At 44.6% G+C, this 22454-nt stretch overlaps 1 protein-coding gene across 1 annotated transcript in view; it reads left to right on the top strand.

Moving 5' to 3' along the window:
* Positions 1–22454, top strand: part of ZNF704 (zinc finger protein 704) — a 196019-nt gene that overhangs the window by 156723 nt on the left and 16842 nt on the right. Inside the window, exons 5-7 of the mRNA XM_035011420.1 lie at positions 12708–12808; positions 17220–17487; positions 19686–19790. Coding sequence (XP_034867311.1) covers positions 12708–12808; positions 17220–17487; positions 19686–19790 — 474 coding nt within the window. The remainder of the gene's footprint in view (positions 1–12707; positions 12809–17219; positions 17488–19685; positions 19791–22454) is intronic.

Below are 22454 nucleotides of genomic sequence, written 5' to 3'. Positions count from 1 at the left end.
GCAAAGATGAAACTCTGGAAGCAAATTAATTCAAGGAATCCACATTTCCCTCTGCCCACAGAGGAGAATAACACGAAAAGAAAATAATCAGATGCAGCTAGAGCCAACATCGTGTGGCAGGGTGGGATTGGGGTGCGGAGGGTTCAGAAAGAAAGCCGAGGGCAGAGAACGGAACTCCAGGCTGTCTGCTGCAGGGCCCACCTCCTGAAGGAAGTACCCACCTCTTTTAAGAGGATCTTCAGCCAAGGTAGTGGGAATGCAAGAAAGGGATATGAAAGGCTTCTTTCTCCTGGCCCTGGAGATCAGCCAGTCAACTGCGTCAAGCCCAGTGCTAGCAGAATTTTTCCTCTGGGATTTGAGACCCACACACAGTACTTCCGTGCACAGGGAAAAGCCGGGACTCAAGCTATAGGGAACGTGCAGTTCCCTTAACGGCCACCAGGTGACGCAGTGATCCTAACTACAGCCGCTCTGGGAGTTTGGGAGAAAACAAATTCTGTAGAAGACCAGAAGACCTAGAGTTAACCATCAATCCCAGAAGACCTCTAGAAAATGAAGAAATGCTGATAACTACTTATTAATATATACTTTTTTTCCATGTCAAATTCCTAATTCTGTCAGATGCTGAGTTTGTCCGTTCGGGAACAGGATAAAACAGTTCAGGCTCTGGAATTAGTGCCCCAGCTCTGATACTTGGGTGACCATAGGCAAGCCGCTTGACTTCTCTAAGACCCAGTTTCCTTGTCTGTAAAATATGGATCATGATAGCACCACACTGTTCTGAGGATGGTATGAACAGTACATGTTGGCTGCTAATATTTTGCTTTCCTTTTTACCCATTTGACAGTTTGAGAAGCGTGGGTGTGGAGAGAAGGGGGTGCTCACCTCCATTCTCCATTCTGTCCCCACATTGACTATATCAGTGTCGGTGCAGCTCAAGACACCGCATCCCTCAGCAACTTCAGCCACCTTGGACTTCTTTAGGGTTAATGAGAGAGGCCAGCCTACGATCAGGTGAGGGGTGCGGGCAGCAGTGACAGGGGCAGAAATCAGGGGCCGTACAAGGAAACCTGACTCAGGACTCTGCCTTTCAGAACATCAGCAGCAACTCAAAGACAATCACTACATTCCGGCCTTCATCGTTTTCATTTATTTTTACAGGTGTCTCGACCATGAACCATTTTACCCATGGACTAGGGAGAATCTCAGGTCAGAGGGAGAAAAGTGCTGAGTTAACATAAGGTGCTTCAGTAATTACTGTGCAGTAGTAAACAATGAATTCGTCATTTGCTCCACTCTGCATTTTCAGTCTTTCAGAACCAAAAAGCAATGAGTCACTTCAAATTGTGAATGAAAAGGAAACAAACCCGTAAATCCCTCACCAATAAGCCGTCGCTAGTCTCTGCGCGCTGACTTAATTCCTAACCCACTAATTCAGAGCAGAGAGTGCCTTCTGCAAGAACGGACGCTCCAGAAATAGACCCATCTGTTAGAACTGCCGGGGAGGGCGGTGCTAAGAAAAGCAGCTCGGGGTCACACTGTGCGGATTTCATGGTGATGACACAACATTGCCAGCCAGATCGGGGGAGCGGCTTGGCTTCAGGGAGGATCAGGATACAGAAGAGTGAGATCTAGGTACTTTAGTGACAGGATCTCAGAATAATCTCCCAGGCAGTATAGAGATCTGGAGCCTTGGACCTCGAAGGACTTCAGAAATCACCTAGCCCACCCTTTCCAAGTTACAGGACCGCTTGATCATGTCCAGAAATATCCAGATTCTCCCAAAGATGAGAGGCACTTGTAGAATCCACTGGTTGAGAAAATATATAATGAGTAGGGATTTTTATGAATTCATGAAAGCTTTTGTCGTTGTTCTAGAAATCATTTTAAATCAACTTTATTTAGGTAATTTACACACAAGAAAATGAACCCATTTTAAGAATACAGTTCAGGGGGTTTTGACTGATCTCTCCACCTGAGGAACCACCGCTCCAACCAAGGTCAGCACTCCTCATGCCCCTCTGCAATCAAATGCCCCCCACAACCCCCACAAAAACCAGTTCTCTGACTCGTGTCACTGTAGGTCAATTTCGCATATTGCCGCACTTCAAGTAAGTGGAATCATACAGTGTGTACTATTTGGTGTACAAAATCCCACGTGTTGGCAACCGGAATGCTCATTCATTGCTGGTGGGAATATAAAATGGTACAGCCACTTTGTAAAACAGTTTGGCAGTTTCTTATAAAGTTAAATATGTGCTTACCATATGACCCAGCAATTCCACTTCTAGATATTTACCTAAGAGATAAGAAAACATATGTCCACAAACAGACTTGTAGACTTGCAGTTCAGAGCAGTTTTATTCATTGTCACTCCAACCTGCAAACAACCCAAATGTCCCTAAATAGGTAGATGGAGAAAAAATTGTGGCATATTCACTCAACAGAATACTATACCACAATAAAAGGAATCAAACTACCCACACATGAAACAGCGGGTGAATCTCAAAAACATTATGCTGAGGTAAAGTAGCCAGCACAAAAGAATACGTCTTGTGTTATTCCATCTACGAAAATATCTTTTCTTTTCTTTCTTTTCTTTTTTTATATCATCACAGCATCTGTAAGCAGTGCATATAGATGGGAGATGTTGAATCCATGTTTGGTATACATTTGAATTCACCCATTACTTTGCACTCACCTCACACACCTCCGAGATTACTCGTTCGGTCCTCCCGTCTTACAAATAAGGAAATAAAGCCCCAAAGTTGAGATGACATGTATAAGGCTGCTTTCCCAATAAAAGAAAGAACTGGAACCCCTACCAGCTTCTAGGCAGTTACTGAATTTTTAAATACATGTGTTCACTTCTCAGTCTTCTGGAACGTGCTGAGGGTCTGAGGGGACCTCTTGGTCCTCAAAGAGCCATTGGAGCCTCTGCCAAGCAGTGTGGGTTCCTGCCACAGGCCGCAGACTGAGGAAGCATGTACAAGGCAGGCCGAACACATCTCTGCAGAATAAGTAGACGCTTCCCTTCCCTCAAGGACCCTGGTCCTCTCTGGGGACGCTTGGGTATATGAACATACACACACATACACACATACACACATGCACACATACACACACACCTCAATTGCCATATAAGACATACGTGAGGTTCTTCAAAATTGCGTCCAAAAAAGCAACTTGGTATTATTAACCCCAGGCTGCTGTGTGGTCAACGGGGCAGTAAAGTGATCTTCATGTACCTTCTGGAGTATAGCTTTAGTTGGACTTATCCCTAGGCATGTTATGGAATACTTCCGAATTCAGCCACGTTTCCACTCTTGGAACCGAAGGTGACCTTCAGCCGTCATCTTGTCGGTCCTGTGGACCAGTCTCAGTTCTTTCAGGAAGATAGAAGCTACCCCAATGCGTTCCAGGTATGAAACGGCTCAAAACCAGGGCTGAGCCTTGCCGTGGGAAGGGCGAGCGGAGAAAAGATGAGGGAAGCGCTGGCCAAAGCTCTCAGCCTCCAGCTCCAAAGCGCCTGGTGCCCGAGTCGGTGTGACAACCGCTGCAAAGCGGAAGCAGCTCCAGGAAGCTGTCTCCAGCCCGGGTAGCCTACTGCCCCCAAGTCGGGTGACTCGGAACAGCTTGCCTGGAAGCTGCTGAGACGCTCCCCCCGCCCCCGGCCCCCGGGGGCAGGGGCCTGTGTGAGATCCCAGGGCTCTGGCTCTAACCCCCTGGAGCTGCACTCCGCTGGGGGTCGGCGCCAGGGTTCAAGGAAGCGAACGTATGGAAGACCCCAGCACAGCGTGCTCCCCAGCCAACAGGGGCCTCGGCTCCCAAGGACATCCCAGCTTTGGGAACTTCTGAGAGCTGCGAGGGGCAGCCCCGGCTCAAGCACGGATGGGCACGTCCAGACTTGGCCGCTGCGACTCCACCAGCAACTTTGCTGGCTTTGGCTTCCTTGAGCGAGCCGGGACCCAGGTGGCAACCCGGGCGATGTTTATTTAGCTATTTTTTCCTGTTCTCCTCCTCCCATGGCTTGTTGTTGGGTTGTTTTTGTTTTTGTTTTTGTTTTTTTAATGTAACCGCGAGTGGTCTGTTTGTAGACAAAGGATTGCTTCCCATTGGATGTCGTTAGGGGACTTAATCACCACGTAAGGGGCCTCATGGTTTGACATAAGGACATCCTTCACCTGTGTAGAGAGAAGCCACTTGGCTCCATTCGAGATGAGATCATCTTTTCAGTGTCCTTTTATTCTCCCAAATTATTCAAGCAAGTGTTACAGGGCGGCTTCCATTTTTTAAAAAATGACTTTTTAAAATTAAAAATAGGATAATTTTTACATTTGGAGATTAATGTGAAAAGAAGGTACCCCTCCCCAATATTTCCACCTTGCAATAATACATGTTTATTTGCATTAAATATCCTCCCCCTCCAAAGAGAGAATGTTCATATATTTCTTATAACCTACTTTCCCCTGTATCAATCAAGGCTCAGGCAGGAAGTGGGCCTTGTACTCCAGTGGCGTAATTGAGAAGAGTATAATGAAGGAACTCTTCACAAAGGTATAGACAGGGTTGGGGGACATCAGAAGAATGTACCCCGGCAGCTAACAACATTACCACCCCTAAGCCTGAAAAGGCAAAGAAACAGAGGGGTTTCCAGAACCTGTGGGGTTATCAAAACTGAAAATACCACCAGAAGTGTTAGTTTTAGGAGGAGAAATGTAGCCACGGCCCACCTGTAGCCAGGCAGACAGGAAGCTGAGGGAATCCACACCCTCTTGCCTTCTGGTCTCTCCTCCTGCCTCCCCACCTCCTGTCAGTGCCTCCCATTGGCCAAATCGACCAGAAACCAGGGGGCAAGGGCATCCACTGATGCATAAAGGTGAGCCTCCAGGCACTGAGCTGGGCGGAGAAGGGAGTGGCAGGGACCCGTAGAGACAAAGAGCAAGTATCAGCAATTCCCTTCCACACGGGGAACTTGTTTTCTCACGTCAAAGAAGCTTTTCTGACAACTTCATTTTTAAGATTCCTTAATATGCAGTTATATGGAATTAATTTAACCCATCTCCCCGTAATTCCCTCAATAACCTTGAGATGATTCCTGATTTCTTGCTAGTCTAAAAAGCATTGCGATGAGCATCTTTATACACATGTCTTTGCAGACATGCCGAATGATTTTCTTAGGATAGATCCCTAAAAGTTGAATTGGGTCAAAATGATAAGCGTTTTCCAAAGCTTAATCTGCATTGCTCTTAAATTTAGAGATAGCAAATATCTGTGCGTGGGTAAACTATAAGGGCAGAGCTCTGGCAGTTTGGGATAAAATGGGATAATAAATAGGGCGCCTGGGTGGCTCAGTCGGTTAAGCGACTGCCTTCGGCTCAGGTCATGATCCTGGAGTCCCGGGATCGAGTCCTGCATAGGGCTCCCTGCTCGGCAGGGAGCCTGCTTCTCCCTCTGACCCTCCTCCCTCTCATGCTCTCTGTCTCTCATTCTCTCTCTCTCAAATAAATTAATAAAATCTTTAAAAAAAAATGGGATAATAAATGAAAGACGTTATTCAAAGGAAATGCCAAAAAGAAGAAGTAGAGGAGAGAAAGCAGAGCTTTCCCTCTCTGAAGGGGTTTGGGAGTGCCCCTTCCCCAAACACAGTTAAAGGTCTCCCCACCGTATGTAATTATGTTTCTGAGTCCGCATTTGCAACCACTGTGCAAATCAGCAGGAACTTTCTCTATACGTCTGGAGTATAATACTACGTAAAGGCCTTCCAATTGCTTTTGCTAATGACCCGAGTCATTATAAACTAGACAATCATTTTCCCTGCTGCACGTTTTCCACTTTCTTCTGGTGAACTTAGACCTTCCTCAAATACCTACCTGTGCAGGGTCGGTAAGGCTGGAAGGAAAAAGTACTATATGGAGTGAAGAGAAAATCATCTATAATTCAGTGTTCACCACACCTGCCATGGACCTGCACTGAGAAGTGAACTTGCAGCCAGGTAAGATAATCAGGTGGTAATCATCCTAGGAAATCTTCCTGAATTCCACAGAACAGCAATCTTTTTGACAAACATTCTTTGAACATCGATTGTTTACTAAGAACATTCCAAAATGCTTAGGTAAATTAAGATGTCTCAAATATGGCTCATTGCTGTGGGCCCCAAAACCCAACTTTCCCAAGATTCAACACAACAATTCTAATTGCTAAGTTATGTTGGGCACAGGAGTAGAGTGTTGGGCAAGAAGTCATGGTTCCTACTCTCAGAGAGCTTCCCATGATCAAAACTATTTAGTCCATCCCCAGCGTGTCTCTTGGAAACCCAGCAAAAGAAAAAAAACAAGGAGGAAGCAAAGTTGATCACTTTTCATATCCATTACCTACTTTTCTTTGGGCAACAGATTTCTGTGGAGCCCTTAGCAGGGGCTAAAAAAAAAAAAAAAAAATGAGGGTGTGATTGAGGAGATGATACTCAAACAATTGCAATTGGTAGTTATCCTAATTCCAAGGGATTTAGAGAGGATATTGGTCAGCTTCATTGTAGCTATTGGATTTGATAGCCCTGTATCAGCTATTTCCTCCTAACTAAGGAAAGGAGATATACCAATGATATTTGTTTTTCTATAATCAGTACCGAGCTTTACTGCTTATCAACTTAAAAAAACAAATGTTTGACATATTCCTGCAAGGACTAGGAACAGCAATCTTATAAATAATACTTGTAATGGCACAAAAATACCAGTGTGATAGTCATTTCCTAAAACAATCAGCAATTTGAACCTTTAAAAAATTCCTAAGATGTAGAAGGAATTTGGCTCTGTGTTGTGTAATACTATGCTATTAACTGACTCATTGGGTAGGAACCATCCAGTGACACCGGATAAGTGTCCTAACTTTTTGGGTTCTGGTGTCCACCCAGGAATATGAAAATAGTATCATATGCCTCGCCTGGTCCTTTTCCAGTCTCTAAAGCAACAACTTCAGCCTTCTCTGCTCCCCTCAGTGCTCCCACACAGCCTCCCCACTCTGCCCTTCACTTTGACCTCACTTCCTACCTCACTGAAAAATTAGAAGCATTCAGACAGGACTGCCTTTTTTTTAAATCGGCAAACTAACTGAATCTACATCCCTCCCTTGGTTTTCTTTTCTTCCAGGGGAGAACTGCCCCGCTGCCATCCAGGGCAGTCCTCCCACCCAGACTGGAGGTGATGGGGTTGAATCCCCTTCCTTCTGCAGGGCTTCACCCTGTGGTTCTCCCCCCCACCCCCGAATCTCTACTACACTGTCCATCTATTCTTCCTTTGCAACTGCTCCCATCAGCATAAAAAACTCACTTCTCTCAATCCCACTTACTCTCCAGTCCCTGGCAGTCTGACTTCCTTCCCCACTACTCTGTGAAAGCTGCTCTTGTCTGGGCCACCAACAGCCGCCATGTATGGCCATGTATGGCCTCCATGGGACTCTTCCCAGTCCTCGTTCAATGCCGTTGGCCACATCTTCCTTCTTGAACACTTTCTTCTATATCTGCCGTAATACTACACTGTCTTGATTTCCTCTCTCTCTCTCTCGGACTGCTCCTGCTATCTATCTATCTATCTATCTATCTATCTATCATCTATCTCTTCTCCTGCTCTCTCTCTCTCTCCCCAATAGGAAGTACTGGATGCTGCAGAGTCCTGGGCCTTCTACTCATCTCTAGTTGCATTTTTCCCTAGAGGATCTCATCCAGACCTAAGTTTTAAGTAGTCCTTCAGCTCCTGACTCCAAACTTCTCTCTCTCGCCCTGACTTCCCCTAAGTTCCAGGCTCATATGTCCAGTGCCATACTTGCCACTTCTTCCTGATCTATAATAGGTATCTCAAAATTAACATATTCGAAACAGAACCACGATTTGCCTAGCTATGCAAGTTGTCTTTAATAGTATCATATGCCTGGCCTCATATTCAACCCAAAGCAAGTACTGTTGGATCTGCCTCCAAAATATATCTTGAATGTGTCTGCTTTTCTCCAGGCTCGCTGCCCAGTCTTCCTCCATCCACCGTTTCCTCTGACCTGCGGTAGCAGGACACAGGCGACCTTATTGCTCTCTCCCCAAAGCAGAGCGGTATTTTTTTCAAAAGATTTTATTTATTTCAGAGACAGAGTGCACAAGTCGGGGAGACTGGCCAAGGGAGAGGGAGAAGCAGACTCCCTGCTGAGCAAGGAGCCTGATACGGGCTCGATCCCAGGACCCTGGGATCATGACCTGAGCTGAAGGCAGCCGTTTAACCGACTGAGCCACCCAGGCGCCCCTGGAGTGATGTTTTTTTAAAACCTAAATCATATAATCATATAATATCACTCCCCTGCTTAAACCCCTTCAGTAGCTTCTCTTTTATTTTAGAATAAAGCCCAAATTCCTTACTTTCACCTACAAGACCCTGAGGATCTGGCCCTCCTTGCCTGTCTGCCTTATCTCCGATCATTCTCTCTCTCTCTCTCATTGCCTTCTAAACTCACTCTTCTTTCTAGCCCTCCAATCTGCCAAGCTCTTCTTCCCCTCTCCCCTGGAAAACTCCCAACTCTTAGCATGGCTACCTGCTGCTCCAACCTTTGGGTCCTGGCTCAAAAGTCAGCTTCTAGAGGTCTTCTCTGACCTACAGCCGCTCCACATCCCTCTCCAAGAAATCTACCATAGCTGAGGCAGTCACCATTTATTAGCATTTCTGTCTCTCCCCCACTAGCATTTAAGTTCCTGGAGAGCAGCTTCTCTCTCTCTCTCTCTCTCTCTCTCTCTCTGGCACCTGGAATATTCCTTGCTAAGTAGCTGTTTAGTCTAATTAATCAAAGAATACCATCAGCAAAAAGGTTTGGAATAAATCAAGAAGTGTTTTCATCTATCATGACTTTATTTCCAGACAGCCATTTGGACTCTCAGGTACATGTAATTTCAGATTGAGTCATTAATTCCCTTAAGTGGAAGATATTTTTTAATAGTTTACCTTCATTGTTTGAAAAATGGGTAAAAAGCACTCCTAGTGTGAGGGTTTGTTTATTAATATTGTTAAGTCATTCTATGCTTTGAATACAAAATACCAAGCAGAGCTCCTTCCTGTGAATATTTGGGGCTGAGGGGTAAGATCTAAATTCTCCCCCTTTTGTCCACCCTACAGCCCGTGTGTTTAGATCAGTGGCCCCAGGAGATCAGAGAGCCTGAGACTTGTGAACAGTCTCCTTAGAATAAACACAGACTCGGGCGCCTGGGTGGCTCAGTTGGTTAAGCCACTGCCTTCGGCTCAGATCACGATCCTGGAGTCCCGGGATCAAGTCCCGCATCGGGCTCCCTGCTCGGCGGGGAGTCTGCTTCTCCCTCTGACCCTCCTCCCTCTCATGCTCTCTCTATCTCATTCTCTCTCTCAAATAAATAAACAAAATCTTTAAAAAAAAGAAAAAAAAAAGAATAAACACAGACTCATCAGGATTGTGGACTTGAAAGTCTCCTAAGTATGTGTTTGCTTCTCAGCTTCCTTCACACCCTTCTTGGGCTCCGGCCCCAGCTCCGTGGAGCGGCAGCTCCTGGATAGCTCAGAGCGGCCCGCTGCCAGGGCGAGCATCCCCCAGCTGCCGGTGACGCCCCGGCGCTGAGGCAGGAAAGGCTGGCTTGCAGTGTTGTCAATGCCAGCCACCCAGGCAGAGCCTTGGCGACGCTGCGGGGCTGCCGGCTCACGGAGCCCCCAGGCAGGGTGGGGCTGTCGCTAGTCCGCTCTAGCTGGCTGCAGCTGTGTGCTGCTATGATTTTCCCTCCACTAGCCATGCTGGAAGTGGCCCTTCCCCAACACACAGGCTCCTCCTCCGTTCTGGAAGGTTCCAAGTGTCTTTTCAATTGAGAAATGTACAAAAAGTCTTCGGTGGGGGTGGCTGTCTGGATCAGGATACTAATCCCATCAGGAATACCTGAAGGCGTCGTCTTCTAAATGTGTAAATAATTGCCCCATAACACAGGGCATATCCCGGGCAGCCCCACAAGGGCTGGATGGCAGAAATCCTACTGGACTTGGAAACAAAGCTACATCAATCCTACCAGTTCAGGGAAGGTGTTCCCGCCACTGTGTTTATTGGTAAGGGTAGGCCTACCTTTGGAACAGCCTATTTCCAAACCTCAGTGCCTTAATACCATAAAGGTTTATTTATTTCGTATGTCACAATCCACTCAGGTCAGCTGGGAGTGGTGACGGGAGTACCTGCGCTCCACACAGTCCTCCAGGGACCCAGGCTCCTTCCACCTATTACGGGGATTCTTAACCTGGAGTCCACAGGTCCCCAGAAGGGTGGACAGAATTCAGAGGGTCTGTGACCTTGGAGTAGGAAAAAAGTATATTTTCATTGTCATTAACCTCTTAACTATAATTCAGCATCTCCTGCAGTTATGATTGACAGCAACAAACCACAATATTAGTGCCGCCTGTGTGACTTTACCACCAATAGAAAGGAGAGATAGTTTCATATCATGTTATAATTTTAGCAGATATCATGAAATCTCACTTAGGCTTAACACGACTTTGAAATGATGGTAGTTATTAGACTCACTTGAAGACCTTGTTATTCAATATGTTCATTAAAGAATACATACCGTACCAACCATATCACAAAATATTTTTAATATTTTGATAACTGTATTTCAGTATACTTGCTCTTCTTTGTATTTCTATGTGTTTCATTTTAAATGTTAAAAAATATTACTCTGCCTAGGTTTCATGTGGAACTGCCAAAAGGGTGCATAGCAAACAAAAGATTAAGAAGCCCTGATCAAGTGGGTCCCCTGAGTCCTTGAGCATCCTCTGCGTCCAGTCAGCAGCCTGGGCTGGAATGGCACTGCCCGGTAGTTTAGGGACAAGTCTTAGAAGGAATATCTACCACTTCTGCCCACATTCCATTAGTCCTAAGTCAGTCACACGTCCCCACCTGACCGCAAGGGAGGCTGGGAAATGAGGTGTAGCCGTGTGCTCAGGAGGAAAAGGAAACGGGGATCGGTGAGCACACAGAAGTGACTGTCACCAGGCCTATGGGAATAATCAGCAAAGCAGTGGCATCCCAAGGACAAGGGCCCTCTCTGGAGAAAAACGAATCTCCTGTCAAATTCATTTCAGGAAGTATAATCATAATAATACCATAACAACTACCACTGGTTGAATAATTACTCCTGTTGGTGTTGTGCTAAAGGATTCACTTTCACGAACTCATTTAATCCCATAATAACCCTCTGGGACAGGTACTCTTATTGTTCCTACTTAATAAGTAAGGGAACCAAGGACTTGAGAAAGTGAGTCCAAAATCAGTGCTTTCAATCACTGTGCTGGACTATTTTGGGAAAACACTGAGACCCTTGAAAAGAAGGTGGCATTGTATCCTGGTGGAAAGGGCAGTTCCTGGTGCCCAACTTCCTGCATTCCCAGCTTTGCTAGAAGCTGGGCACAATTTACTGACACCCTCTATGAATCTGTAAAATGGTGGCAGGGTGCCTGGGTGGCTCAGTCGTTAAGCGTCTGCCTTCGGCTCAGGTCATGATCTCAGGGTCCTGGGGATCGAGCCCCGTGTCGGGCTCCCTGCTCTGCGGGAAGCCTGCTTCTCCCTCTCCCACTCCCCCTGCTTGTGTTCCCTCTATCACTGTGTATCTCTCTGTCAAATAAATAAATAAAATAAATAATAAAAATAAAATAAAATAAAATAAAATGGTGGCAATGATAGTATCTATCTCTTAGAATTAAATGAGGTAAATTTTCGTAACAGCACTTGGCATATGGTAAGTGCTCAATTGATGTTAGTTACCGTCATTAACGCCTAAATGACACTGTGACCACCTTAATAAAAGTGAACTAAATATTCAGGGCAACTTAGTATCCATGAAGGATGCAGAAAAATGCCTGAGATCACCAAGATCCTCACCAGCTGGCAGGGAGGAGGGTGCTCCCTAGAATGGTATGCTGAGTTATAGTCAAGATGATGGGAAGTTGTTACCTTTTTTAAAAAAATATTTATTTATTTATTTTGGAGGAAGAGAGAGAGAGAGAGTGCAAGGTAGAGGGGCAAAGGAAGAAGGAGTGGAAGAGAATCTGAAGCAGAGTCCCCGCTGAGCACCCAGTCCAACGCAGGGCCCGATCCCACAAGCATGAGATCATGACCTGAGCCAAAATCAAGTCAGACGCTTAACTGACTGAGTCATCCAGGCACCCCAAATTGTTACTTTTCTTTTTTTAAGATTTAGTTAGTTAGTTGAGAGAAAGAGAGCACAAGTGGAAGAGAGGGGGAGAGGGAAAAGTAGGCTCCCCGCTGAGCAAGGGGCCTGATGCACGACTCGATCCGAGGACCCTGGGATCATGACCTGAGCCGAAGACAGATGCTTAACCGACTGAGCCTCCCAGGCGCCCAAGTTGTTCCTTTTTTTTTTTTTTAAGATTTTATTTATTTATTTGAGAGAGAGAGAATGAGAGAGAGCACATGAGAGGGGGGAGGGGCAGAGAGAGAAGCAGACTCCCTGCCGAGCAGGGAGCCTGACGCGGGACTCGATCCTGGGACTCCAGGATCATGACCTGAGCCGAAGGCAGTCGCCCAACCAACTGAGCCACCCAGGCGCCCCAAGTTGTTCCTTTCTAATGAAGGTGGAGAAAATGTGTTGGGATGACAGAAAATATGGGTGGGTTAGTTTTCATTTTAATGTAACTTTCTCCTGTTTACAGAATTCTATGAAGGTGATGTTCAAATGCCTGTGGAAGAACTGCGGGAAGGTGCTGAGCACTGCAGCGGGGATCCAGAAACACATACGGACCATCCATCTTGGGTAAGGCAACCCTCCGTTCAGGTGTGGTGTGGCCTCCAGGAGCTCAATCTCGGGCCACCTGCACTCAGAAATTACACACCACACTAAGTCTGAACACAGGAATAGAGACTGGGCTTGCTTGGTCTTTGTAATCCCTGTGGAGATGGCCACTCAGATCACACAGACCAATCGGGCACAGTGGAAAGAATGTGGATTTAACCTTGCAAAGCCTCCCCAATTTGCTTACTAAGTGACCTTAGGCAATCCACTGCTCTGAGCCTCAGTACCCTCTGAAAATGAGGCTAATAGTAATATCAGCCAAGCAGGGTCATGTGTAAGGGTCAAAAATAAAATGTATGTGAGAATGTCTGTATTTGAAAAATATAGAACACTAGGGTGGGGTGGGTTCCTTGGACCCCCTGAAATTTTCTGTCAGATTAAATGTGCATTTTTTCCCAATAGGAGTATTTGTGACTTTGAGCCTCAGAAGCATGTATATAGCCTCAAAAGGGCTTAAGAACCACTGTGTCCATCAGTGCTGTGGTTTCTACTCTTATGATAGCTGGTGACTTGGCTCCATCATTTTTCGTTGCTCCAATAAGCCCTTTATCTATACGCTCTATGCTTTTCCTTGTGTTATATAAAAACCGTCCTAAGGAAAAAGAACACAGAGTTTCCAGCAGCAGTGACTAGGGGTCCTACCAGAGGGGTGGTGGAGGTTCAGCAGTCTTGTCCTTTAGTCCCTGGGTCTTTCCTGCCCAGGGACGTCAGACACAGAAGGACCTTGGGAGGCTGTATGTCATAACCAGTATATATAAGGCAAATCCAAATGCATGACCAAGTCCCCAGACGCTTGGACAAAGGAGTCCTTTCAACAAGATGAGCGTTGAGAAATAAACACTACAGTCACGCTGCCCAGCAAGGGACAAATTTAGGAAATGCATCATCCATACAAAAGTGGTATAAAAAAGAAAATAAAAATGGGTTCTAAGGTGATTCTGCTGATCTGTGCAGGTGGGCTCCTTCAAGGACTGTGGAGAGAAGCAGGGATCTAGCACGCTTACCCATAGTGCCGAGGTTTGGGGACACAGCCAGAACCTTCCAGAGTATAGCACACAGAAGGTTACGGAGTGTTGTGGGTGTGGTGCCGCAAGACTGGGCTTCTGCTCCCCTCACCAGAGGGGCTGTCTACCTTCACCCTCCAAGAAATACCACACCCAAACACTGCAGGGCAGAACACCCTCATTCCTGTTCCTGAAGGCTCCAGGGAAGGAAATCCTGCAGTGTCTCCCCTCAAACCTCATTGTCAGGACAACTCATAATGCAAATAGCTCAGAGTTATTTAAAGGTTTAGAAAAAAAACTTCCCAAAGCTATAATCAGGAGCTAGGGTATTTGTTTTCAAGTCCATCTGCCCAGAAAACTGAACCCTACTTAGTACATCGAAGAAGTGCATGCTGCACATATGTATTTATAGACCGTTTATAAGTGGCATCTCACGATTTTCCTTTGAGCTCCCGCGCTGCTCTCATGGTGGGTAAAATTCAAAATGCAGCCACTACTATTCGCTTCCCTAGGATTCCCTTTTTACACTGTGCTCTTAAAATTGCCTTGGTGAATTAGGATTCACAGCCCTGCCAGCCACTGCCCAGGGACAGGCCTGGGTTAGCAGAACTCCGAGGCCAGTCTGTGTGTATATGAAGCCTGAGGCCTGAGCTCTCACAGACTGGGAGGGGGTAATCACCTTTGCTTTAATCCATGAGCTCAATTATGTGATGTAGGACAATGGAACATTTTAATGAATGTTGGCTGGTGGGGAGAGAAGGGGAACATACCAAAGCCAGAATATAGAATATATATCGCATCTGATATAGCTGCAAGAGCATAAAAAATACACTGTTTTTCTCTTAAATCTCACTCCACTCTTGTACAGCAGAGGCTGATCCTGATTTATCCCCATCTGGGACACACAGTTTCCCCGAGGCCTGTGTGTCTATTAGTAGCCCTCAGCAGCCAGTAACAACTCGGCCTGCCCTTTACTGGAAAGGAAGTGGGGACAGGAATAGAACAGGCGCACATTCTTGGGCCCACTCTCTGGGGTCTTTAATGGTATGCTTGTCAGAAAGCCAAGCCCCGCCAGACCTGGTACAGTCCAGAGACACCTCCCCAGACGCCTCGGCCTGAGAGCTCAGGGGAAATGGGACAAGGTTGGGAGAAGCCGCAGATTTGACCAGACAGAAAGGCTGAGTAGAAGGGGAGATTTTTATTTTAGATTCTATATAGGGCTTGGAAGTTGGGGCCGGGGGGGTGGGCAGTTTATTCCAAGTGAGTGATCTACTACTGCTGGATATGTTCATGAAATTTGGGGATACCTCATGGGAGGGAAATGTACAGAGGCCATCCTATAAAACCAGGTTGCTAGATGTGTGCCAATTCTCTAGAAATTAACAAATTGAATAAATCTTTTCTAAGGTGATGGACAGGGGTGCCTGGGTGGTTCAGTCCGTTAAGCGTCTGCTTTCGGCTCAGGTCATGATCTCAGGGTCCTGGGATCCAGCCCGCCCCCCTCCTTGGGCTCCCTGCTCAGCGGGGAGTCTGCCTCTCCATCTACCTCTGCCCCTCCCCACCAGCTCATGCTCTCTCTCTCTCTCCCTCAAATAAATAAATAAAATCTTAGAAAAAAATAAAACAGAATTAAGAAAAAGTCATCTGACTAAAGTAAGAAAAAAATTTAAAAAAATAAGGTGATGGACAGTTATTTTATTTTACTCAAAACTTTCTGTGGAAAAGTACAATTGCCCATGTCTCAGGGAGAACTTTGAAAGCACCAAGAAGATATTTCTCTGGGTGATAGTAAAAATTGAGGCCTTCTAACTTCAACTTTAGTTTAATTTCAATAAACGGTGCTTACGATGTGTGAAGCACACTTCTACACCCTGTATGTTTATTTGCTTAATCTTCACAAAAAGCAGGCACTACGATTATCCCCATTTCATCAGTGACGAGCCCGAAGCACTGGGCCATGGAGGCTGCCTCAATCTCACACACAGCTGGAGGGTGTCAGGATTTGAACCCGGGAAATCTGACTAATGCTCATAATCACCATGCTACAAGGACCTCAGCTTCATCCACTCAACATTTACTAGGCACCTACTGTGTGCCAGGTACATCCATATGTGTGGAGTGACACAGAACAAACAAGACGTAGTCCTAGAGAATCACAGTCTTAGGGAGGTGACAAGGGTTTAAAAAAAACTACAAAAATGTGCCAAATAATTAAGGAAAGTGAATTAAATAGAATGACTACACTTCAAAGGGAGCCTAGAGGCATAGAGGATCTAGCAGTGAGGAGTTACATTGTGAATCCTAACCTTCAAAATGCATCCCAAATTTGACTTCTGGTCACTTCCATCGCCAGCCCCTCTCACCCAGACACTGCCAACACGCATCTGGATGATCAATAGCAACAGCCTCCTTGCTGGCCTCCCGCTCTTGCTCCTGCCCTCTGTCCTCTGTTCTCCAGACACTAGCCGGAGTGGTCCTTCTAAAAAGTACCTTAGATGCCTCACAAGCCCCCGGCTTCCGTCACACTGAGAATAACATGCAGAGCCATTCCGTGGACTACAAAGCCCACGCATCCTGGTGCAGGTTTTTCCCTCACATCACTCAGGCCCCTGCTCACATGCCACCCCTTCAGAGAGACTTCCTCTGAACACTCTTTAAAATAAATGCCTTCCCAATGAAGCGGGGGAAATCGGAGGGGTAGACGAACCATGAGAGACGATGGACTCTGAAAAACAAACAGGGTTCTAGAGGGGAGGGGGGTGGGAGGATGGGTTAGCCTGGTGGTGGGTATTGAGGAGGGCACATTCTGCATGGAGCACTGGGTGTTACGCACAAACAATGAATCATGGAACACTTCATCTAAAACTAATGATGTAATGTATGGGGATTAACAAAAGAATAAAAAAAATAATAAAATAAAATAAATGCCTTCCCTTCAATTACCCTGCTAAAGGACACTAAATCTGCTTAATTTTTCTCTCTGGGATTTATCACCACCTGATATATTAAATATGCTTTTCTTTATGGGTTCCTTGTCTGCCTCCCCCACTAGAATATAAGTTCCATCAGGTCATACATAGTCTGTGCTTTGTGCACCATGATATCAGGAGACCTTAGAAAAGTGCCTGGACATCATAGATTCTCAATAAATTGTTGTTGAATAATTGATTGATTGGATAAATTGCTTTTAAGAGGTCAAGGAAGGCTTCCCTGGAAGTGGACAATTGAGTGTTGCTGGGCAAGTCAGAGTTTGCCAAACAGACAAGACCAAGGAAAAGCATTCCAGACAGAGGGAAGAGCAAGTGCAAGATTTCAAGGCAAGAAAGCAGACTGGGTTCCCGTAATCGTTTTGCCCTCTTTTGCCCTAGGCGTGTTGGGGACTCCGACTACAGTGATGGAGAAGAGGACTTTTACTACACTGAGATCAAGCTCAACACAGACTCAGTGGCAGATGGACTGAGCAGCCTGGCCCCAGTGTCACCGTCTCAGTCCCTGGCTTCGCCTCCCACTTTCCCCATCCCAGATTCAAGCCGAACAGAGACTCCTTGTGCCAAAACTGAGACTAAACTGATGACACCCTTGAGCCGCTCAGCTCCCACCACCCTCTACCTCGTGCACACCGACCATGCTTACCAGGTGACTGGCGAAGGACCGTGAGAGTAGTCACTTTGACCCCCGACCAAAAGCAGTCGCATTCTGCCGTGCGAGGAGAGGGTAACCCAGTGGAAAAACAGCCTCACACAAGTAGCCCGATAGCTGAGTTCATTTTTTCTTTTTCTCCTTTTAAAGCCCAGATCTCACACCGAAGGGACCTTGTGGGCTCTTGGATTCCCCGATATTGACTGAAGATCCAATCCCTTAGAGGTTGTCATAGGATTAAAATCCTTCATATCATAAAGATCTCAGAAGGGTGACTGGCACACGATATAAGTATCTGTTAAATAAAATATAAAATAAATGAGAAGGTGAGCACTATAAAGCTTTGGCACAATGACATAATCACCCTGCACTCCAAATCTGGGACTTCATGCCCTGCCTCCTGAATCGGTAACTAATCCTCACAGATCAGAGAGGCGATTATCAGTGTTCCCCAAATCAACAGCGTCAGCATCACCTGGGAACTTGTTAGAAATGTAAATTCTTGGGACTGCCCCAGACCTGCCGGGCAGAAGCAGATCTGCTTCACTGGAAAGTCTGCTAAGACCTTACACACAAAGCCTGCAAATAGGACTTGGCTAAAGCTCCTTTGTCCCCCCAACAATTATTAACTCATTTAAACATTGATTTAATGACATTTCAAAACATTCAAATTTTAAGAGAACATTTTTTTCCATAATTCTCAACTACTTTGTGCAACTTTAAAAAAAAAAATCTTCTGTCCATATTTGTAATTGTGTTCTCCCACCCTGGTTTTATAAACACTTTCATATAACTGAATAGTTTTCGGTTACATCGAAGCACCGAAGTGTTTTAATCATTCTCGTATTGTTGGGTATCTACTCTTTAGTCTCTCCAGTTTTTTCCACTATCATTAATAACTCTACTATGAACACCTCTGTGCCAGTAGCTTTTTTTTTCCCCTTTGAATTCCCAGAAGAGTAATTATTGAGTCAGAGGATATAACATGAACAGCTTATGGTTATTGCTATGTATTACCAAAATATTTCCCAGCGATGCCAGTTATAAAACCATCACTAGCAGCTACATCTATAATTAGATGTAGAAACCTGTAGAAGAAACATCCAGCCACTGATTTAGTAGACTTACACTCAAGAGCCATGGAATAGAGCTAATAATTAAATTAGCTGAGGCAATAAATTTCATTCCTGATTCTTGTTATGTTGGTCAAAAAGAATAATTAGTTTCTCCATTCTAGTTTGTCAGTGTTGCATTTAGAAACACTGGTTCGAAATCATGGGCGTGAACCCATTCCAACTATGGTGCTCACCTGTATGAGAGTTGGAACATGCAGTAGGTGATCTAAAAGGTCCTTCCCAAACCATGTATTCATAATATTGGGATTGTTCTATTTATAGACATTATAAATATTCAGCATCAAAAATGTTAAAAACACAAGCAAATGAAGAAAATTCAAAAAGCCCCTTGGTTAATATTTTTTGTATGTCCTTCAAGACTTTGTTCTATGGATGTTTACTCATTTTTTTTATAAAAGGGAATTTATTGTAACACTGTTTTTCTTGTGCTTTGTTTTGGCCACTTAATATATCATGAACATTTTCCCATACCAATCAGCATTCTTCGACAACATCAGGCTCTGTGGATAGATCATGATTTATTTACCCACTTCCCTATTATTGGACATTTGCATTTCCGGTTTTTTGTACCTAATACATAGTTCTGCAATGAACATCCTGTACCCATTTCCTTAGAATGAATTCTAGAAGTGGCATAGCTAATACACAAAATATTAAGAATTTTGATATATATATCGCCAAACTGCTGTCCCCAAATGTTGTACCAATTTACCCCCCGGCATCCCTATATAGGATTGTTTCTTTCCCAGTTTGACAGTGAAGCATTGTGTTTTACACATAAATATGTCCTAAAATAGGTATATGTATATATAATAAATTTATTTTCAGAAACCATCAAAAACCTCCTGCTTTTATTCCTTAGATAGCTTGCTGAGATACATAAAAAGTTTATTTCTAGCTACTCTCTTGGACTATGTTTAATCTACTCCTGTTGGATAATTCGTCTAAATTATTAATCCAGCTGAAACCACTTTCAGGGCCCTACTTAGGCAATGATAGCTTAGGACTGCGAGGAGAAATGTTGTTTCATAACAATGTTCTCTGTTTTCTGTGGAACAGGCCACGCCCCCCGTGACCATTCCAGGATCGGCCAAGTTCACCCCCAACGGTAGCAGCTTCAGCATTTCTTGGCAGTCTCCTCCGGTTACCTTCACGGGCATTCCAGTAAGTAGAAAAACAAATAGCCAGAAATCTGGTCAACCCTGCACATAAATTTAGAGAACAAATTATAAAAACATGCAAGAAAAAGACAAAACTCAGAATGCCAGAAGTACTTTATTCCTTCAGTGATACTTGTAAACTCCCCAGCACGTATTTCACAATCCAGCCTAGCCCAGCTTGTCTGTGGAAAAAGGTGTTACGACGGGCATTTGAGAAAAGTAGGAGACTCTAGGAGAGTTGCAGCTGCTGATAAACAACTTGTTAGAAATGTATGGAGATTTTTTGTGTCTGTGGTGTATTTGTATGTTTCCAAAAGGCTTGATAGAATTAATAGCTGAACTCAGATGCTGAACAAAAAGAAAAAGACCCTGTACATAAATGATATTTATCGTTATGAATAACTTTATAAAATTTATGACTTTGAAATTATTGTTTCTGGGTATGTCATTTTGAAAGGTTCAAAAAAACCCATAAATTGAAATCATTTTTTTTTCTTCCAAAGCTTGAGTAATCCATGCTGATAGGTATTCCCGAAAATAAGAGTGCTGAACTATGCAATCAGGTTTAAATGGTATATAAGAATTGATTTGACATAGTAAATGATTGCTGTCTGATAAATCGCCTTGAATTAACTTGATTCCTAACCATTCGTTTAAAAATATATTGGGTCTTTTGTAGCTTATCACAGAATATCCACAGACCTACACACTGTTGATGCCCACAGTGGTTTATAACTCCTGATAAGGTTCACAAAGTGGCTTATGATAACAGACATTAACCTTATTTTCTCCTCTCCACCCCTCTCCCCAAGGACCTCACAAAAGCTTCTTATTGTCAACCACTGGCAACTTCCAGAGGTTTCCAGAAAACACTAAGCCTCCTACAGTGCTGATAAAAATGAAAGCGGCTCAATCAATTATGCTGTGCCCGGTCGATGAATATTTATTAAATTCCCTAGGAGAATAGCCAGCAATGAAAAGCATCCTGCTGGCGGCGACTTGGGAATTTGTAGCTTCCGGAAAATACTCCTGGAATTTGATTTTTAAATAATCGAGGATCTGGAGTAATTTTGAAAGTCACCTCCTTCATCAAATAGTAGTAACAGCTGGCTACTCTGAAAGCGCAAGAATGCAAGGAGGGATCTTGTTAGTAGACTTTAGAAGAGAGCACGTAGGTAACAGTTTTGCTCTCTGGCAAGAACAATGATCAGCTGAGGAGGGTGTCAGAGGTTAACCATCAGTCCTCTGGGGGACTTTTTTTTTTTAATAAGATTTTATTTCTTTACATAAAGTATCTTTTATTCTACATGTGCTATCTTCAGCTTGGGGGATTTTTATTTATTTATTTATTTTGGTAGACCTGAAAAGATGAAAAGACCCGGAGTGGCTCTCAATATCACGTTTGAGACAAGCCCCCTAACCTAGAAAGGCAGCTACAATTACAGAATTATAGAGACCCACTATTCTGAATCCTGTTAATTCCTGTCTTTGATTTGAGAATGTTCGAGAGCATACACCATATGGCTCACCTGGGGTGCAAACACGTGTAGCATGTGGCTGGAACAGCCCAGTTCACACTTTTTTTCAGATTACCCCTGTGACCAACCAAAATGGAATTTCTTCCCCTTTGCTTTATTAATTAAATCATCTCCTTCTGAAGTGCAGAGAAATTACTGAGTGGTGTGTGACTAGCTACATGTCCTCTAAAGTTCCTAAATATTTTACCCAGTAAGATACCAGCCAGGATACCTTCTATTGTTGGTTTCCCAGTAGCAAGATTTTAACACTCTTCTCTGCCGTGGACACCGTGTGTATCTCTACCCTCATCTCAATGCCCGAGATTGTTCGACGTCCCTAATTTCATTGGTTGCCTGGGACAGTCTAGACCAGAGCTTTGACAGAAAGTGTACAGAGTGGCTGTGTTAACTAGGTATCCCACTGAAATCCTACTTTCACTTCTAATGTCTTCTTTCACCACAAAATTCTCATCTATCTGGTTGTGTCATGTTTCAGCCAACACTTTAGACTGTTTTAGCCGCCATTCCTATTTCAAACTAAAGAGGAGGGGAGGGGATGCTATTTTCCCAGGCTTTGTTTTACCCTAGAGAGAAGGCTCACTATTAAAAATGTTCTTTATGTTATATACTGTCTAGCAAGGCTTAAAAAAACGTGGGTGCTTACTGTTTGCCTCCTTCTGGTGGGGGCTGGATCTTACAACACCACCCCACAGAAACACAGGACTGGTGCGCGTCCACTGACTAGGGGCTAGCGACTGTTCCCGAATTCTCCAGGAATGCTGTCCCCGCCCCTAGGAGACGGGGAGCCAGGTGGAATCTAAGAGCATATGAATTCCTACCTTCTAAACTAGTATAATAGGGTTTTCGGGCAGAAGCTCTAAACGTTTTAAATTCTAATGAATTCTTATCAGTGATGGCCTCAACTATATCCAAACGGAAGAACAAAGCAGTGCCCGTTTTATAAAATGCTCTTTAAAGAACACGTTTTTCTTTGTACTCCAGAACAAATACCAGGAGGTTGTCAACCCCATTTAAGGTTTGCTTCCCCCACACACACACGTCTTGGATACCGGGTATTGAGGAGGGGATGCTTTTATATGCTTCCTAGAGAAGGAAATACTCTCCTTCTGAGAAATCCCAAGGTTTGCAGG

This window comes from Mirounga leonina, unplaced genomic scaffold (genome assembly GCF_011800145.1).
Source record: "Mirounga leonina isolate KUSES-001 unplaced genomic scaffold, KU_Mleo_1.0 Mir_165, whole genome shotgun sequence".
In the NCBI taxonomy this organism is placed as follows: domain Eukaryota; kingdom Metazoa; phylum Chordata; class Mammalia; order Carnivora; family Phocidae; genus Mirounga; species Mirounga leonina.
Note: the sequence above shows the minus strand (reverse complement) of the source record. Positions and strands in the feature narration are given on the sequence as shown.